The 14,304-nt window shown below is 50.0% G+C and overlaps 1 protein-coding gene across 1 annotated transcript in view; it reads left to right on the forward strand.

The window, feature by feature from the left end:
* The window catches only part of LOC144728155 (triacylglycerol hydrolase DDHD2-like), a 39,403-nt gene that overhangs the window by 15,752 nt on the left and 9,347 nt on the right, over positions 1 to 14,304 (forward strand). The window contains 6 exon segments of the mRNA XM_078607486.1: positions 398 to 487; positions 1,671 to 1,812; positions 2,414 to 2,622; positions 3,138 to 3,208; positions 7,545 to 7,739; positions 10,631 to 10,726. Of these exon segments, the coding sequence (XP_078463612.1) occupies positions 398 to 487; positions 1,671 to 1,812; positions 2,414 to 2,622; positions 3,138 to 3,208; positions 7,545 to 7,739; positions 10,631 to 10,726 (803 nt within the window).

Consider the following 14,304-nt stretch of genomic DNA (forward strand, 5'->3'; position numbering starts at 1 on the left):
ATCCTACTTCGCGGATTTTCACCTATCGCGAGGGGTTCCGGTCCCCATTAACCGCGATAAACGAGGGATCACTGTAAACGACGTAAACAACATGTACTACCAAACTCTGCAGCCAAAGCTGGCTGCATGAGTCACTCCACAACAGCAGGAGCATCAGTCGGAGTATCAACATTTTTCAATGCACCTTTAAGATCAGCACACTAAATCAAAACACAGATCATACTTTGCAGCGATCATCCGGAGCGAAACATTGTATTTTAGGCCACTAAATTGCAGTGGCAGCTAGGGGTGTACAACTCCTCTAGAGCAGTTTTGAGTGAAAGGTGCCGTTCGCTAACAGCACTTGCCCACAACAGCCTGTGTGGGCTACATGGGGGACCTTTGCTTTGCGTTGCAGGGGAGGTGGGGGAGGTGGACCACCTGGTATTCATGGTGCATGGCATTGGCCCCGTGTGCGATCTCCGCTTCAGGACCATCGTGGAGTGCGGTTCGTGTGACGCATGCATGTACACACACTCGCACTCACTGATCTACCACACACTGATATACACACATACATATGTAGTGGGTTCACGGAGAGTAGAGACGGCTTGTAGAGGAAACACGTTTATTCCAATAACAACAGTAACGATCCCTAACACAAAGGGGTAGCGGCCCCTCCACCTGATACCTGGGGAGGTATAGCCGTCGGGCTAGCGTGCCCTATCAACTGGGGCTACGTACTCTCAGCCCTCCGGCTAAGGGGTCCTAGGGGAGGCTAGCTGACCCGACCACTGGCCCACTCGGTCCCGGCCCTTAGAAGGACTTCGGGTCCGGGGGTTCCCAGGGTCCTAGCCTAAGTGGGTCTTCAGTCTTCAGCTTGACGATGACTGCCAGACCCGTCCAGGCGTCCGGCTTTTATACCCGTTCAAGGGTCTCTCCACCCCTAGCCACGTCTTCCTTCTAGAACTCTCTAGGGGGCTCTGGAATATCCCGCCAGCCCCTCTCTTGGGGTCTGGGGAATCCCTATTTGCCCAACGGGCCGACTCATCTTACCCATTCAGTATACCACCCCCTGTTGACACATGCCTGCTACTACAGGTAAGGATGGATGGGAAATGTACACAATTTCCAACCATGCTACTACACATACACTCACATATACACACATTCACAAACTCACATATACACACCTTCACAAATTCACATATACACACATTCACAAACTCAGACAAAAATAACAATAACAACAACCGCCATTCACTAAGTGGCATTGATGTCACCACGGCGCATGTGCCAGGCTAGGTGCACCTTGAGGCCATGTTGAAAAATGTCTGGCAGGAGGTCATGGGGCAGATCCAGGTGCCTAAGTTGACTGGTAGATGCACCACCTGTGCTCCCCACTCCGACTGCGTTTCAGCCACCGGGCACTCAGCTCATTGTTGTGAACGTTGCTCCTTCGTCCTGCATTCTTGCTGGAGGGCGATTGCCTCCAACTGCCCAGAGAGCCTCAGAATGCTCTCAGCCAGGCACTGCCCAGTAGCGTCCTTAACGAGTATCCTCCGCAGAAGCCAATCTTGACAGTTTGTGCGCGTGCGTATTCGTGGTCCCCGTGTCCCCCGTTTGTTCCCGTGTGTCCCCGTTTCTCCCCTTTACCCGTTCCTCCCTGTGTGTCTCCTTGTCGACCACAGTGGATGATTTCCGCAGTGTGTCTCTGGCGCTGCTGCAGAGTCACTTCCGCCGCGGCATGGATGAGCAACGCGTGCGGCGTGTCGAGTTCCTGCCAGTGCACTGGCACCGCGCGCTGCACGGCGACGCCACGGGCCTCGACCGGTGCGGCTCCTCGTCTCCCCACCTCTCCGAGTGTCTCTGTGTGGCTTCATGTGTCTCCCCGTGTGTCGCCGCGTGTCTCCCCATGTTTCTCTGTTTCCCCACGTTTTTGTGGTGTCTCCGTGTGTCTCCCTGTGTCTCCCCGTGTCTTTCTGCATATCCCTGTATTTCTCCGTATGTCTCCTTCCTCCACGTGTCTGCTCGTTTCTTCCTGTATGTCCATGTTTCTCCCCGTCTCCCTTTATCTCCTTGTGTTTGTGTACCAACAAACATGAACACAACCTCTGTCTTTGTACCCGCATGTGTGTGTACCTTTGTGTATACTTGCGTGTGTGTATACGCATATACAGTATGTGTGTAACCACGTGTGCACCCGTGTGTGTACCCGCGTGTGTGTGTACCCACGTGTGTGCGTACCCACGCGTGTGTTAGTACCTGTGTGTGTACCCGTGTGTGTACCTGTGTGTACCTGTGTGTGGGAAGCCGTAGTGTAGCGGTTAGCGTGCTGCGCTACGAACCTGGCGACCCAGGTGTGTGTGTGTATGTCCCCGCACGTGTGTGTGTATGTCCCCACGTGTGTACTCGCGTGTGCTTGCACCCCCAGGCGGCTGAAGAAGATCACGCTGCCCAGTATCGGGCGTTTGCGCCACTTCACCAACGAGACGTTGCTGGACATCCTCTTCTACAGCAGCCCCACCTACTGCCAGACCATGGTGTCCACTGTGGGCGGGGAGCTCAACCGCCTGCACCGCCTCTTCCTGCAGCGCAACCCGACCTTCCGCGGGCGCATCTCCCTCGCCGGGCACAGCCTCGGTGAGTGGGTGTAAGGAGGGGAGTGCAGCACACTGACCACGTGACTCATGGGAGGAGCGACACTGAGCACGTGACCTCAGAGGGGGTGTGGCACACTAACCACGTGACTCACGGGAGAAGCGACACTGAGCACGTGACTTGTGGGCAGAGCGGCACTGATCACGTGACCTTAGAGCGGGGCGGCACTGACCACGTGACTCGGGGGGGAGAGCGGCACTGTTCACGTGAGCTATGATCACGTGACCCCAGAGGGGTGCGGCACACTGACCACGTAACTCGTGGGGGGAGCGGCACTGATCACGTGACCTGATCACGTGACCTCAAAGGGGGGTGGCGCCGATCACGCGACTATCCCAGTGGTGGAGCGCTAACATCGTAACCTTCCCATGTGACTCCCTGGTTGGGGCGGCTGTTTATATCATTACAGAATGGGTGTGGGGGTCTGGGTGCTGCTCGGGACCCGCTGATACCACATGATCCTATTTGACCCTTGTTTGCATAACCTCTGCCCCCAGGCTCGCTCATCCTCTTCGACCTCCTCTGCAACCAGAAGGAGGCGGACATCGCGAACGGAGAAGCGGCCAAGGTCAGGGGTCGGCAGCGCCGGCGTCGTACAAATTATATCATAACAGAATCATAATATTCTCACTATGAGATCTCTTTTACCAGTGGCAAAATATGATAGTAGGTTTTTACCCTTTTAACTGGTACAAAACTGACACCTTTATTCAAGGCATCATGTTTGCAATGACCACAACACAAGTAGTCAAAAAAGCAAACAAAAAGAAGCAACTCTGATAAGGATGATAATATGCACTGTCCTTGAAGTTGATTGGCCCACACCCGAGACGGCTTTCTTTAGAGCCTAGTCCCCATTGGTGTAGGGCCAGATGACACCAGAAGGCGTACAACTCAAACACAGTGCAATATCAGAGTATTGAGAGCTCGGGGTAAGCATTTACACTATGAGATCTCTTTTACCAGTGGCAAAATATGATAGTAGGTTTTTACCCTTTTAACTGGTACAAAACTGACACCTTTATTCAAGGCATCATGTTTGCAATGACCACAACACAAGTAGTCAAAAAAGCAAACAAAAAGAAGCAACTCTGATAAGGATGATAATATGCACTGTCCTTGAAGTTGATTGGCCCACACCCGAGACGGCTTTCTTTAGAGCCTAGTCCCCATTGGTGTAGGGCCAGATGACACCAGAAGGCGTACAACTCAAACACAGTGCAATATCAGAGTATTGAGAGCTCGGGGTAAGCATTTACACTATGAGATCTCTTTTACCAGTGGCAAAATATGATAGTAGGTTTTTACCCTTTTAACTGGTACAAAACTGACACCTTTATTCAAGGCATCATGTTTGCAATGACCACAACACAAGTAGTCAAAAAAGCAAACAAAAAGAAGCAACTCTGATAAGGATGATAATATGCACTGTCCTTGAAGTTGATTGGCCCACACCCGAGACGGCTTTCTTTAGAGCCTAGTCCCCATTGGTGTAGGGCCAGATGACACCAGAAGGCGTACAACTCAAACACAGTGCAATATCAGAGTATTGAGAGCTCGGGGTAAGCATTTACACTATGAGATCTCTTTTACCAGTGGCAAAATATGATAGTAGGTTTTTACCCTTTTAACTGGTACAAAACTGACACCTTTATTCAAGGCATCATGTTTGCAATGACCACAACACAAGTAGTCAAAAAAGCAAACAAAAAGAAGCAACTCTGATAAGGATGATAATATGCACTGTCCTTGAAGTTGATTGGCCCACACCCGAGACGGCTTTCTTTAGAGCCTAGTCCCCATTGGTGTAGGGCCAGATGACACCAGAAGGCGTACAACTCAAACACAGTGCAATATCAGAGTATTGAGAGCTCGGGGTAAGCATTTACACTATGAGATCTCTTTTACCAGTGGCAAAATATGATAGTAGGTTTTTACCCTTTTAACTGGTACAAAACTGACACCTTTATTCAAGGCATCATGTTTGCAATGACCACAACACAAGTAGTCAAAAAAGCAAACAAAAAGAAGCAACTCTGATAAGGATGATAATATGCACTGTCCTTGAAGTTGATTGGCCCACACCCGAGACGGCTTTCTTTAGAGCCTAGTCCCCATTGGTGTAGGGCCAGATGACACCAGAAGGCGTACAACTCAAACACAGTGCAATATCAGAGTATTGAGAGCTCGGGGTAAGCATTTACACTATGAGATGTCTTTTACCAGTGGCAAAATATGATAGTAGGTTTTTACCCTTTTAACTGGTACAAAACTGACACCTTTATTCAAGGCATCATGTTTGCAATGACCACAACACAAGTACCAGTTAAAAGGGTAAAAACCTACTATCATATTTTGCCACTGGTAAAAGAGATCTCATAGTGTAAATGCTTACCCCGAGCTCTCAATACTCTGATATTGCACTGTGTTTGAGTTGTACGCCTTCTGGTGTCATCTGGCCCTACACCAATGGGGACTAGGCTCTAAAGAAAGCCGTCTCGGGTGTGGGCCAATCAACTTCAAGGACAGTGCATATTATCATCCTTATCAGAGTTGCTTCTTTTTGTTTGCTTTTTTGACTACTTGTGTTGTGGTCATTGCAAACATGATGCCTTGAATAAAGGTGTCAGTTTTGTACCAGTTAAAAGGGTAAAAACCTACTATCATATTTTGCCACTGGTAAAAGAGATCTCATAGTGTAAATGCTTACCCCGAGCTCTCAATACTCTGATATTGCACTGTGTTTGAGTTGTACGCCTTCTGGTGTCATCTGGCCCTACACCAATGGGGACTAGGCTCTAAAGAAAGCCGTCTCGGGTGTGGGCCAATCAACTTCAAGGACAGTGCATATTATCATCCTTATCAGAGTTGCTTCTTTTTGTTTGCTTTTTTGACTACTTGTGTTGTGGTCATTGCAAACATGATGCCTTGAATAAAGGTGTCAGTTTTGTACCAGTTAAAAGGGTAAAAACCTACTATCATATTTTGCCACTGGTAAAAGAGATCTCATAGTGTAAATGCTTACCCCGAGCTCTCAATACTCTGATATTGCACTGTGTTTGAGTTTTACGCCTTCTGGTGTCATCTGGCCCTACACCAATGGGGACTAGGCTCTAAAGAAAGCCGTCTCGGGTGTGGGCCAATCAACTTCAAGGACAGTGCATATTATCATCCTTATCAGAGTTGCTTCTTTTTGTTTGCTTTTTTGACTACTTGTGTTGTGGTCATTGCAAACATGATGCCTTGAATAAAGGTGTCAGTTTTGTACCAGTTAAAAGGGTAAAAACCTACTATCATATTTTGCCACTGGTAAAAGAGATCTCATAGTGTAAATGCTTACCCCGAGCTCTCAATACTCTGATATTGCACTGTGTTTGAGTTGTACGCCTTCTGGTGTCATCTGGCCCTACACCAATGGGGACTAGGCTCTAAAGAAAGCCGTCTCGGGTGTGGGCCAATCAACTTCAAGAACAGTGCATATTATCATCCTTATCAGAGTTGCTTCTTTTTGTTTGCTTTTTTGACTACTTGTGTTGTGGTCATTGCAAACATGATGCCTTGAATAAAGGTGTCAGTTTTGTACCAGTTAAAAGGGTAAAAACCTACTATCATATTTTGCCACTGGTAAAAGAGATCTCATAGTGTAAATGCTTACCCCGAGCTCTCAATACTCTGATATTGCACTGTGTTTGAGTTGTACGCCTTCTGGTGTCATCTGGCCCTACACCAATGGGGACTAGGCTCTAAAGAAAGCCGTCTCGGGTGTGGGCCAATCAACTTCAAGGACAGTGCATATTATCATCCTTATCAGAGTTGCTTCTTTTTGTTTGCTTTTTTGACTACTTGTGTTGTGGTCATTGCAAACATGATGCCTTGAATAAAGGTGTCAGTTTTGTACCAGTTAAAAGGGTAAAAACCTACTATCATATTTTGCCACTGGTAAAAGAGATCTCATAGTGTAAATGCTTACCCCGAGCTCTCAATACTCTGATATTGCACTGTGTTTGAGTTGTACGCCTTCTGGTGTCATCTGGCCCTACACCAATGGGGACTAGGCTCTAAAGAAAGCCGTCTCGGGTGTGGGCCAATCAACTTCAAGGACAGTGCATATTATCATCCTTATCAGAGTTGCTTCTTTTTGTTTGCTTTTTTGACTACTTGTGTTGTGGTCATTGCAAACATGATGCCTTGAATAAAGGTGTCAGTTTTGTACCAGTTAAAAGGGTAAAAACCTACTATCAATCATAATATTGTTTTGGACTAGAGGAATCCGATGAGCTATACAGCTCTTTATCACAGATGTCCATCAGGGACGGGAAAGAATGTGACAAGACCGAAACAGGAGGTTTTCGCCACAATTTTGGCTGTCGCCTGATGAGGCTGGTTGTTGTAATTCCCGGCGAAACGTCACGCGACTCGAATTGTAAATGTAGTGGGTTTACTCGCCAACACACAACCAGTTTGTGCTGAACTAGTAACTAATTGGCACGTTTTATTTACGTGACAAACTTTACTAATTAGCTGTGTCGGGTGGTGGTGGGTTTAACGACACATTTATATTTACACCTATCCCAAAAAACCTCTGTGGGATAATATTCGTCACGAAAGCCAAAGTGTTAATAGCAACAAACAATACAAAAACATGACAGGAGGGCAAAGTATAGGACAGGTAAACAAATCACTTAAAAATATACAGCCTGGTAGAGCATGAGAGAGAATGCAGGAGAACGTGGGAGAGAACGTGGTGGAGCTTGGGGGAGTTTGGAAGAGTGTGGGAGAGCGCGGGGGAGATAGCGTGAGAGAGAGCATTGGAGAGAGCGTGGGAGAGAGTGTGGGAGAGAGCGCGGGAGAACATTGGAGAGTGTGGACTGCGTGGTTTCTCTTCCATGTTTTCAATCCCCCAGGCCGAGGGGCCTGGCAGGGATGAAACAGGCGAGGGCGGCGGTGGTGCTGGCGGCGGCGGCGAAGGTGGCGGTGACGACGACAGTGAGGAGGAGGAAGGAGGAGCCCCCCCCGGATTAGAGGGGGCTCTATCCTCCCTGGGACTGGACGACTTCCGTGCCGTGCTGGATAGGGAGAGGGTGGATATGGAGTCGCTGGTGAGGACACGGGGAGGACGGCGGCAGGGTTAGCGATGCGATCGTGCATGGGGGAGTTGTAGGTCGACTCAGCCTTAAATGAGTGGTAATACGCCGATTTACGTCTCCCCCCTTTTACGTCATTTCGGAAATTTGTCGTCGCCTTATTATTAACACCCCGCATTGGCGTCGCTGACAGCACCATCATCCGTATCCTGTCTCTTATCCGTAGCCTCTCAGCCTTCGTCTCCACCGACCTAACTTGTAAATCCCTTTGATTTACGTTGTTTTGACATTCGTCGTCTAGGTATTGCCATACCTGGTGCGGTGTATAGCAAACATCGCCACTCAGGGAGACAGAGGTGGCTGGATGTGGTGTTGGCCACCCCCACCACCCCCTTGTGTGCTGTGCCCACCTGTATAGATGATACTCACTAACAACACTTGCCCCAACAGTCGCTTAAGGCTATACGGGGGGATCTTTGTCTTTGCCTTTGGGAGTGATAGTGTTGCTTTTAGCGCGCTGCACTACAATCCAGGCGACCCCAGCACTCGAGCTAACAGTCTGTTGTTTGGGGAGCGATGGCACAATGGCTGGCGCGCTGAGCTACGAAGTTTGGTGACCTGAGTTTAATTCCCATTCACGACCAACGTAGGTAACGAATATATGGAGATGTCCTGGACCTCTGCCAAGATCAACAAAATGTGCCTTAATAGGTCATCGCTAACAGCCCTTCTTCGACTAGTAATCTCTTTTCAAAGATTGGATTTAAGTGCTATGAATAAGAACCATTGCACGAAACGTCGCCTATTTATATATTTTTTACTTTTAAGGCCACAGTGTCATTGGTGAACGTGTTTAGTTTTTGTTTTCAAATCTCGTTTCGTTTTTGTTGTTTGTCCTTGGGCACACCACTGCCAACGCAGCAGCAGTAGCATCACCAGACAATTTGTAAAGAGAGAGGATCTTTGTCCCTTGTGAGTGTGTGCGTGCGAGACCGTGTGAGAGAGTGTAATCATGCGTGGGTGCGCAAGAGCCATGGTATGTGTCTGTGTGCACTGGTCCGTGTGTCGCTGTTTGAGCATGTGTGCGTGTCTGTAGATGTTGTGAGGAGTGTTGGTGTCGCGGTTAGCGTGCTGCCCTACGGACCCAGTGACCCGAGTTCGATTTCCACCCATGGCCAACATCAGTGACGATTATCTAAACCGATCCTGGGTCTCCCCTCGGTCGATTCAGCCTTAAATGAGTGCCTGGTGCAATGTGTAAACATCGCCACCAGGGAGATAAAGGTGGCCGGGTGTGATGCTGGCTACCCACCCCCTTGTGCCAGGCTGGCTTTCATCGGTGCTCGCTAACAGCACTTGCCCCAACAGTATGTTAAGGCTATACAGGGGATTTTTGTCTATAGATGTAGGTGTATATCGTGTCATGGGCAGTTTGAGGCAGTCACCCCCCAACAACAGCGGAGGGCAGAGGAATGACACTTACAACGAGTGGAGTGCCGGGCAATTTATATGTAGCAAGGTGGCACGTTGGAGGGCACAGCTGGTGCATCTGCCAGTCATTTCAGACAACCCAATGCATTTGGGTCTGTCCCGTGACCTCCTGCCAGTGAGCCTTCGACAATTCACGTGGCCTCAGAGTGCAGCTGGCCTCAGAGTGTGAATGGCGGCTGTTACGTAGTGCAGCGGGTTAGCGTGCTGCTCCACGAACCCAGCTACCTGAGAAAGCCATCCAGCGTTACAAGGATGAGTGGTGGTTGTGGGTTGTTGAGGAGATGGAAACTGCCTTTGTATGCAAGCACTCTTTACTACTATAATAAAAGTAACTTTCAGCACCTTACCTCACTATTAGCTATGTTTTATTTTACCAGGTAAGGCCCAGTGACCTATTTAGCTCTCTTTCCGAAGCGACTTGGCCAAAAATGATCTCAATGAAGTGGCATATCACGTGGTAATTTATCCCAGCCACATACTCTAAATACCTAATACCATTCTTAAGGCAAAGAAGGGTGATCTAATCTCAGGCCCCCAGGAACAGGTTCAGAGGTTTGCTGAGAATTTCTGTGAAGTCTTGGGGAAGTCCGGCACAGACACAATACTCTCGATCTGTGTACTACAGCAGAGGTGTAAGGAATTTCAATAGAGCCTGCAAAGACTGTAACAACTACAGCGCCATCTCCCTCCTCAGTGTGCTGGGAAAGGTCCTGGCAAAGATTATTCAACATCGCCTTGCAAGGCACGCTAAGGAGAGGTATGCGGAGCCCCAATATAGTTTCAAGCCAGGGCGGTCCTATACAGATGCCATGTTTTCTGTCCGTCTGCCACAGCATAGGTCTAGGGAATTTCAACAGGACTTACATCTGTGCAATATTGACCTGGTCACGGCCTATGATACCATCAGTAGGTCTGGGCTACTGCTCACTCAAAGGAGGAGCTGGAGATGCTACTGTTGAACCTGCAGTGTGCTACTAAGAGATGGGGCCTTACCATTAGCCCCATACAAAAAAGCACCTGCCTGAGTATTCTGTCATCAAACACTGGGCCATGTGCTTATCACCAGCTCCAGTTTAGCAACAAAGGTGTCACTCCGAATTAGTCGGGCAGCATTATCTATTCATCGACTACGTAACGTGTGAAGCTACCTGGTCTGTCGCTCCACACGAAGCTTTGGGTCTTCTCAGCCACAGTCATGTCCTCCCTCCCCTATGCTTGCGAAACGTGGAGCCCTTAAAAGGAACATCTGAGCCTTTTCTGGGTTTAACCAGGCTGAATTGTGTGAGGAGCTAACATATCCTTTAAAGATCTGAAGTCTGAAATCTGTATTATGTGTATCATGTGTGTATCGTGTATAAGGTGTGTACGTGTGTGTATCGTGTGTGTGTGTGTATCATTTGTGTGTGTCTTGACAGTTGCTGTGTAGTGAGAATGATCTGAAGGAGATGGGAATTCCTCTGGGACCTCGGAAGAAACTGTGCGGATTTGTGAAGGAGAGAGTGAGTGCACAGGTGAGACGCAGCACAGTGAGATGCAACATAGCGAGACTCAACATAGTAAGATACAACACAACAACAACAACCGCCATTCGCCACTAAGTGGCGGTGACGTCACCACGACGCTTGTGCCAGGCTATGTGCACCTTGAGGCCACGTGAAGTGTCGAACGCCCGCTGGCAGGAGGTCACGGGGCAGACCCAGATGCCACAGGTCGACTGACTGAGACGACTGGCTGATACACCACTTGTGCCCCCTACTGTACCAACTTGCTGTGCTTTTGCCACCCGGCGCTCCACTCGTTGTTGTGAGCGTCACTCCCCGCCCTCCGTTGTTGTTGGAGGGCGACTGCCTCTATCTGCCCAGTAGCGTCCTTCACGAGCCTCCTCCACAGAGGCCGATCTTGACACCGCTGGTACCAGTCATCGGCAAGTCCACTCAGCTCCACATCCTGCTGTACCACATTACTCCATCTCTTGTCTACCCCGTGCCACGCCCGATTAGCCCCCTCGATCCGGCCGAACAAAAGCTGTTTAGACATGCGGTGGCTGGGTATGCGGGCTACATGGCCCAGCCAACGCAGCCTTGCCTGCCGGACGAGCTCACCGATGGGACTTTGTCCAGATCTTTGTCCAGATCTTTCAAGGATTTGTGAGCTCCTCACACAATCCAGCCTGGTTAAACCCAGGATGGATTGTAGGCAGGCCAGCCTAAATGTTTATAACCGGCGAAGATGTTCCATTAGGGGGGTCCACGTTTCGCAAGCGTAGAGAAGGGAGGGAATGACTGTGGCCGAGAAGACCTGAAGCTTCGTGCGGAGCGACAGACCAGGTTGCTTCTACACAGTGTTACGCAACCGATGAAAAGATAATGCCGCTTGACTGATTTGGAGTGAGACCTCTGCTGTTAAACCGGAGCCGGTGATGAGCACACTGCCCAGGTATGGGAAACTCTCCACTCTCTCCACAACTGCCCCATTACCAATTGGGAGTTGTGGGGGTGGAGTGTCTGATGGTACAAAATACCTAGGCATGTACTTAGTTTTGGTGGGGCTGATGGTAAGGCCCCACCTCTTTGTGGCAAGCTCCAGGTTCAGCAGCAGCGCCTCCAACTTCTCCTGAGTGAGCAGCAATTACCAGATCATCGGCATACATAACATGGTTGAGCAATAGGGAGCCATCCCTTGACCGCACCCGGGCATCAATCTGCCTCCCATTGTATCTGTACCAGATGGAAATTCCTCCGGTACAGCTATTGAAGGCTTCACGAACTACGTGGTCGAAATAAATGTTAAATAATGTGGGAGCCAGTAGACATCCCTGTCGCATCCCTAGGTGAACAGTGAATGGCTCCGACCACGTAGTTTTACTCGGGCCGCTCACCATTATGAATGATCGTGAGCAGACGGTCAGGGACTCCGAAAGCACGAAGAACAACCCAGAGCCCAGACCTACTGATGGTATCATCGGCCTTGACCAGGTCAATAAAGCAGAGAGATGTAGGTCTTGTTGGAATTCCCTACACCTCTGCTGTAGCAGACGGACAAAATATGGCATCTGTGCAGGACTGCCCTTTCCTGAAACCGCATTGGGGCTCCACAAGCCTCTCCTCAGCGTGCCTAGCATGGCAATGTTGAATAATCCTTGCCAGGACCTTTCCCGGCACACTGAGGAGTGAGATGCCCCTGTAGTTGTTACAGTCTATGCGGGGTCCCCCTTCTTAAAGAGGGGGACCACCATGGCATCCTTCCAGTCCTGCGGAACCCGTCCAGTGATCCAGACTGTCATGTAGGGCAGTCTGTGCACAAACGCCACCCTCCCTCAGCATTTTGCTTGAGAGATCATCTCTGCCCGGTGCCTTTCCTGGTCTCAGACTCTGGATCGCCTTCAGTACTTCCTCTACAGATGGCACCTCAGCCAGCCACTCACAGGGGGTGACCAATATTTGAGGCACCGCAGCCTCAGCAGGGTCATCCCCATTTTGTGCCACGTTGTTATCCAGGCTGAGTGATGTCCCCTCCTCCAGGACCTCACAGAAATGCTCAGCAAATCTGCCAACCTGTTCCTGGGGGTCGGACATTGGATCAACGTTCTTTCCCCTAATGATGGTAATAGGTGTGGCACTGCAGGTTACTTATTTGATGGAATTAAAGAGTGATTTGTGATCGCGGGCCATTGAGGCAGACTCCATCTCTTCAGCAACCCGCGACCACCACCCATCCTTGCAGCGCTTCACGGCTCCCTGAACCTCCAAACGAAGGCTGCGGTAAGCCTCCTTATTCTCCGACGTGGGATGCTGTAGCCGATGAGAGTGGGCTTGTCGATTTTTCTGAGCCAGCTTGAACACTTCCTCTGTCAGCCAGGGTCTCTGGGGAGGTCTAGACCCGTGTACCCAAAGCAGCCATTGCAGCGGCAGGAGCCACAGTCCTAAACCTCGCCCATTTCCCCTCGACATCAGGAGGAGTGGGGGACGATGCCAACCCCAGCCGCAAGCGATGATTAAATTCTCGCCTGCAACTTTCATCAGCTAGCTAAGACCATGCCACTAAGGGTATGAATGGCGTCCTGGGTGTACACCCACCACTGGAGTGGAAGAATGGCAGGCGCATCTTACAGATGACAAGTCGATGGTCAGAGGGCAGATTAGCTCCATGGTAGTTCCTGGTGTCCAGGACATGGGCCCGCATCCGCTGTTCCGTCACTATGTAGTCCAGCAGATGTTTTTGCTTGGACCCGGCATGTATCAATGATGTTGTGTGGATGCGCCGATGCCGGAACAGCGTGTTGGTAATTACAAGCCCATGGGTTGCACAAAAATCTAGCAGTCTCCTACTGTTGTTATTGAGCTGATCTGGCCCATGCCTTCCAATTAATCACTCCAGACTAGGTGCCAGCATCATTACCAACTCGGGCATTGAAGTCGCCCAACAAGATGACTCTATCCCAAGGGACCACTTTAGCTAGCACCTGTGACGGAGGTCAGAGAAGGCATCTGACTCTTCGGCCTTGCCTGCATCCCTCCATGGATGTTCATCTTCAGTGGGGTCATAAGTAACCACGACCACCACTCCTCGGCTCTGGTTGATAGGAAGGCAAGCCCAAAGTAGCCTGGTGCTTCCTGCTTCCCACACCTCACCGCCATGCTCCCACGCCCCCTTCATTATTTTGTTCAGAAGAAGAGCCACTCCCTGTTATTTGGCAGTCTCCTGCCCCGAGAAGAGGACTGTCCACCCTTCATGGTGGCAGGAGCCAGAGCCGGTCCACCGGACCTCCTGAATACCACAGAGATCCAGGCGGTACCGGTCCAGCTCCTGACAGAGGAGTGGCAGCCTCTCCTCCACAGTGAGCGTTCGAATATTCCACATGGCCACACGTATTGATTTTTTGTTGTTTCTGAAGGAGCTCCGAGGGTAAGGATTCAGTCTCCTGGCTCTGCCAATTCCGTGGTTTAGCAGTAATTAATTGAAGGTGGAGGTGTTACCAGCCCCTTGCACCCGTCCAGAGCCCCCATTTGGCTGCTGCTGTGGTCACAAACGCCATGAGGGGAAAGGCCAATCGGAATTGACCCTCCCCCCACAGCACTGCCCACGACAG

This window comes from Lampetra planeri, chromosome 27 (genome assembly GCF_965212315.1).
Source record: "Lampetra planeri chromosome 27, kcLamPlan1.2.h2, whole genome shotgun sequence".
NCBI classification, from domain to species: Eukaryota; Metazoa; Chordata; class Hyperoartia; order Petromyzontiformes; family Petromyzontidae; genus Lampetra; species Lampetra planeri.